The sequence below is a fragment of the Urocitellus parryii genome, chromosome 9 (genome assembly GCF_045843805.1).
Source record: "Urocitellus parryii isolate mUroPar1 chromosome 9, mUroPar1.hap1, whole genome shotgun sequence".
Lineage (NCBI taxonomy): Eukaryota > Metazoa > Chordata > Mammalia > Rodentia > Sciuridae > Urocitellus > Urocitellus parryii.
The window spans coordinates 22,864,352-22,870,351 of NC_135539.1; the positions used below are offsets into that span (position 1 = coordinate 22,864,352).

A 6,000-nucleotide genomic window follows, 5' to 3' on the forward strand; every position below is an offset into this window, starting at 1 on the left:
TCTGAGCATCGGTGTCGCTTTATGTTTAAGGTGTTCTTTCTTGGGCTTTTGTGACTCTCTCTATATAAAGGAGATAATTATCTGTAAAGAAATATGTGAGATACGCAAGATAAATCCTATACTTACAAGAGTTCTGTGCTGAATACAGAGGAATTGTACTGGGATATATCTATTTTAGACATTTGGAGGTTTGCAGGATGAGGTCAGAAAATGAATAATGCCTAATGCAAAAGTTTGTATGTAAAGCTTTGAGTTGTAACTAAGAATTTTGGTAATTTGAGAGTAGGTGTAAAAGGAGCATCAGTGGCCACATCAGATGTGAGATGACAGTGAGTTGAATTCTGAAGGCAAGACTCCATTGCTCAACACCCAGATGTCAAGTGCCTGTAGTTTTCCTGTTACATGTTTATTTAAAAAATAAGACTGAAACTACACATATAATGTGTTCATCCCAAAGAAGCATGTGTATTTCCCACATGTATCATGTTGAAGATGCATGGTGCATTGGGAATGGGTCGCTGATGGTCTTTCCCTCTGCTTGCAGGCAGCCACCGCATTGCGTTCCTGACACTTATAGCAATGCCACACTCTGGTACAAGATCTTCACGACAGCCAGGGATGCCAACACAAAATATGCTCAAGATTACAATCCCTTCTGGTGTTACAAGGGAGCCATCGGAAAAGTCTACCATGCTTTGAATCCCAAGCTTACAGTTATTGTTCCAGATGTAAGTGAAATGTGTGTGTGTCCTTAAATGGGGAGTGTAGGCCCTGGTTACTTCCTAGGGTGAGCTTAGTCCCTGTGACTCTAGATTTCCAGCTGAGGTTGTCCTGGGTAGAATAAATGAGATTTGGAAAAACAGGCCACCTTTTTGGCTAAGAAAAATTTGATTATTTTCTTTATTTATTGTTTTGCCCAGCAACTGCTATCCCCTAACCTGTAGGGCTTGCAAGAGATGTTTGCATGGTCTCACTGATGCCTGCAACCATTCACAGAATATGTGGTTAGTGTCACCAGGAGCAATTGATAGTTCTGTTTGGAATTCAGAAAGATAGGCCTTGGAGGAAGTGTGAGTCTTGGGCGAGGTGTTGTAGTCTGAATAGGTCTGACTTGAGGAAAGGAGGAGAAAGCCCTGCTGTCTGGTTGAGAAGGTGCTATGCCAGCTTCCTCCTGGTGAAGGCTGCACTGCTGTTCTCAGACGTTAGGTGGAGTTCTCTCTTTAGGCCTGGCCCTTTCCCTTTTCTGTGGCTCTTGTTCGTATGTGTGGCACTGGGGTTTGAACCCCAGCTCCTTTTTATTTTTTATTTTGAGACAGGGACAGGGTCTCACTATTTGCCCAGGATGGTCTTGAACTTGCCATCCTCCTGCCTTGGCCTCCCAAGTCACTGGGATTATAGGTATGGACACCACACCTGGCCTCTATGGCTCATTTTTATCAAGTGTGGGAGTTGGTAGGTCAGGGACCTCCAGAACTGAGCAGGAGAGATGCGGCTGATGGGCAGGTACCAGGTTCCAGAAGGCCCTCCCTGCCTAGCTGAGGCATTCAGCCTTTCTCCTGGGGCAGATGGTCACTGCCTTTGTTGGGCAGCAAGGCACTTGTAAAGCAGTGCATTAAAAAGATGGTTCTGCCACCTGGGACATGTAAATGGGAAGGAAAAGGAATGGAAGCATGTCTGGGTTTCTCCCACAAGCAGCAGGGCCTGGTAATAGATTGCATATGGGGGGTTGCAGAGGAAAGAACCCAACAAACCTCAACATGGTCAGCAAGGAACTTACGAAAATGGTAAAATGCAGAAGGAAGGAAGCTGGCTCTGGGGAGGGTGAAGTGCCGAGGCCCTTCTGGTGGACTCAGGATGGAGCCTTCAACCTGAAGGCAGTTGGGGGAAGAGAAGCGAGGGGGCTAAAGACAGGTGTTGGGTCTCCACAGGGAGGAGGCCTGGGAAGGTGGGGTGTGGGCAGTGTGGGCTAGAGGCCAGGCAGAGGAAGGAGTGGGTGACACACTGCTGAAAGACACTGTGCCTCCACTGAATGGGCGTCAGCTGTGGGGTTGTGATGACAAGCGAGGACTATGTTTCAGCTTGAGAGTGAGGCTGATGCCAGTCTGGAGCTGGGAATCCCAGCTTCAGAAACTCAGTGTTAAAGTCATTCAGAACTCAGTGCAGATGTTTCTGTTTTTTTCTTGTTTATTTAGGATGACCGTTCACTAATAAATCTGCATCTCATGCACACCAGTTACTTCCTGTTTGTGATGGTGATAACCATGTTTTGCTATGCTGTTATCAAAGGCAGACCCAGCAAATTGCGTCAGAGCAATCCTGAATTTTGTTCCGAGAAGGTAGGTGAGCTGGGGATGGAGTCTGGCCCAACACTTTGCTGGAGGGTATTCTGTATATGGATATTCCCAGTTAGTTCTTTACCCCACTTATTGTGAGCAGCACCATTTCTCCAAAGAAGTCTGTCCCTGACTTTTCATTACAAGTAGTCTTTACCTGACCCTGAATTGTGATATTGGGTTTTCAGCCATAGACCCAGGTTCCTTAGCAGTTCAGAGGTGCCGACCGCGGCACGTGCTCTGAAGCCCCCTTGGAGAACCACTGATCAAGTGGGCTGCTTTCTGCACCTCTCAACACAGTGGTTCCATAAGTCAAGTGCTGCTTGCAGAAGACTTTAGACTTCTAGTAATTCCTGCCTAGGTGAGATTGTTTTCTAAGGGGCTGAATAAGTCTCCACCTGATCAGTGCATGCAGTCAGTGTGTCCTGGTCTCTGGGAGGTTGCTGGAGCCCTCATGGGCCTCGCTGTTGGACTGGATCGCCTGTCTTGCTCTCTTCTAGGTGGCTTTGGCTGAAGCCTGATCCCGCAGCTTCCAGTTTTCTGAGAGAGACTGAGAACCATAATGATTGCCTGCTGAACCCAGCCAGGGCCTGGCCACTCTGTGAATACATGATCTTGCAGCGTTGGGTTATTCCAGCCAAAGACATTTCAAGTGCCTGTAACTGATTTGTACATATTTATAAAAATCTGTTTGGAAATTGGTCCACGATGCACGTGCTTGGCACTGGGTGCAGCCGGAACTCTTCAGCCTCACCTGGGGGGGCCTGTGGACTTGGGATAGATATGCATAATATTAGAGAGCTCCTGTGTCCTGCTGCAGGGGAACAAGTCCTGGTGTTTTTAACCAAGGTCACAGGCGTCTCACTGCTGGTGGGGTTGAGGTCTGCTTTGGTTCTTATTTCAGCCCAATGTGTACAGAATGTTTGAAACAGTCTGCACCTTTGATATGATACTGCATTTCCAAAGCCACCAATCCATTTTGTGGATTTTGTGTGTCTGTGGCTTAATAATTATAGTAACAACAAAGATACCTTTTACTTCATTTTGCTTGCAAGGAAGCATACCTATTTTCTGTTTTTGTTTTTGTTATTTTTTTTTTAAAGAAAAAATAAAATAGTCACATTTTAATACTACTCTAGTTAGGACAGACTTGTGCTTTTATCTTGAGTAAAAAGTGAAATATTTAAAAATCACCTATATGGTAAAGATCTAAGTTTCATTTTCCATGTGGATGGTGAGGAACCTGGTTTTCAAGTTGGCACAGAATTTTCTTCTGTCTTTTTTCCCTTTGTTGCTCCTTCCTTCTGCATAAAAGTTAAAGCAGCTTCCTCACCGAAATAGCTTACAAATTAAGTAAGAGGTCCTAGAGTAGAGTGACAGCTTGCTGCTCTGCTTCTGGCCTGCAGACAGTGATATAGGAAGAGAGAATGAAACGTAGTGGTCAGGAAAGGGTTTCTTGTTTGTTTTTGGAAATGAGATTCATTTTTGGTTTCCATTTATTTTTATATAATCAACACATCTTCAGGAGGAGAAAGGCAACTACTATATCGTGAAAACTCCACCTGTAAAATTTGAAGGGGTGCAGTTTTGATTTGCTTTTTGTCAAGGAGGACCAGAAATGTTTGATTACCTAGTTCCTCTGTCCCTTTTGCCCTCTGGTCCTCCGACATTTAAACAGAAGTGTGCATTATTTTCTCCAGTCCCTGTTGGTATGTTGTTGCTGTGTTTCTCAACAACTCTGCCTTAATAACTCATTGTTGTTGATGACTTCTGTGTCCCCCCAGGCACTGTCAGAGCAGAAGGGCAGTTAAAACCGTGGACAGGACCACCATCTCTTCTTTCCCTTCATTTTAGGTCTGAGGTCTGTTCTAAGTTAGAATTAGTTTCTGCAGCCTGAAGTTCATTGACCCAGAACATTTTATACCAGGCCTTTTTGAATGGAAAACAGTTGTGGGCTTTTATCGAGATTGTTAAAAAATAATCATTGTAGCTATTTGATATATTAGTATTTCTTCTTTTTTTTTTCCTTTTAGTACATTTCAAGCACAGTAACAGTTTTTGTCTATACAGTTTTTATTTTTATTTTTTGGTATGATGTGAGTTGCTTACATGATGATGATGGATGACTAATTTGTTAATTTAGTTTTTTCTTGAGAGACTTTGAGAGTGTAATGAGACAAGATTGAGAAAGCCATTTGGCCAGGCCTTTAGAAATGTCAGTATCATTTGAACCATCCTATTTTAGATTAAACTGCTACTGAGTTAATAGAATCCCAATGAAGTGGAGTTGTAGGGATAGACTCATAACTGGAAGAGTAATGTAGAAGGAAAAAGACAAGTGAAAAAGGTCAGTTTCACTGCTTTGTTCCATTCAGCTAGTTGCCAGTGTTAATTGCCCTTGCTTTAATTACAGGGAGTACTGGAATCTGTAACCAGGGGAGGGACACGTTAGGCATGGGGAGAGAAAGTGCCAGAAGTACTTGGGCAGTATGTCTTGTCCTGAGGCCAGACATACACTTTACAATCCACATTCACCACAGCAGGTAATTCTCGAAGATTTAAAGCAACACACAGGCAGGTGTGTGAAGGAAGGCTGGGGAAGAGGAGAGGCCCTGGGTCCTGGGCCAAGAGCCTTTCACAGACCCTCAGGAAGTTAGGGGCCTGTTACTGTTGGGGCGCATGCATTCAAGGCTCAGTCCTCAGCTTCCTCTTGCTGGTGGACTCAGGATTAGAAGGGGTCATAGATGGGGCCCTTTGCCATTTAGGGGCAGCAGCACTGGCTTGTCCTCGGGCATCTTGGACTGGAGGTCCATTCAGAGGTCAGCAACTTACTGTTAAAATGGTTGTTCAGATCATATTGATCTCTTTCCTTTCCCTTTTGTCCTGTCACTGTATGACTCGAATCAGTTTTGATTCTATTTGTAAGTTTTCTCATCGTTAGGAACCTGCCATTTCTGCTGCGTGTTCTCTGGCGGTGTGTCAGGATTCAGCATACTGGTTTTCAACCCTCCTGCAGGCACTGGGGTCATGAGGGCCAGCGGATCCACTTCACTTATCTTGCTGCATGATGGTCAGAAGCTGATCTGTTATGGCATTCAACTCCCTGGTTAATTTTCTGTGTTTGAAGTATGTGCATATGTGCTTTACAGAATAAAACATCTGAATTTATTTCCAGTGTCTCCTTTTCCTCCAGTTTGATGGGCATTTTCTGAGGGAAGAACATGTGCAATAAGCAATTGAGAGTTTTTTGCACCTGTTTGTTTGAAGCATCACCTGTTATTAGGATGAGTAGTAGGCATTGTTCCTACTAAGGTGGCCTCACGAAGCCTGGGTCTTTTTCCTAAGAGCACAAAACCTCTTGTCTTTTACAAGATCAGTAAGAGCTGACAGACCTGACCCAGATCCTCCCCAAGACTTAAGCAGTGCACAGTGGGGAGCATTGAAGAAATAAGGGAGTTAAGGATGCCCTTCCCTTTCTGTGAGCACCAGGCCCAGTTAACGGCAGACTGCAGTCCCCTCTGCTGTCTCCGGGCTCCTCAAGCTCTGTTCTTCCTCTGCCACCACAGACATGACATCCTCTGTAGCTTCTGAGGCAAAAGGAAGGTTGTGTTCACTAATGCAGATTCTTCTCTTCAGTGGGCAGAGGTTCCAGTCCGTCTCTCACCCT

General features: G+C 44.7%; 1 protein-coding gene across 1 annotated transcript in view; it reads left to right on the plus strand.

The window, feature by feature from the left end:
* Tmem248 (transmembrane protein 248) overlaps window positions 1-5,501 on the plus strand; it is a 30,125-nt gene extending 24,624 nt beyond the window's left edge. Inside the window, exons 5-7 of the mRNA XM_026400325.2 lie at window positions 545-728; window positions 2,193-2,336; window positions 2,834-5,501. Coding sequence (XP_026256110.1) covers window positions 545-728; window positions 2,193-2,336; window positions 2,834-2,854 — 349 coding nt within the window. The 3' untranslated portion in view covers window positions 2,855-5,501. The remainder of the gene's footprint in view (window positions 1-544; window positions 729-2,192; window positions 2,337-2,833) is intronic.
* The last annotated feature ends 499 nt before the right edge of the window (window positions 5,502-6,000 follow it).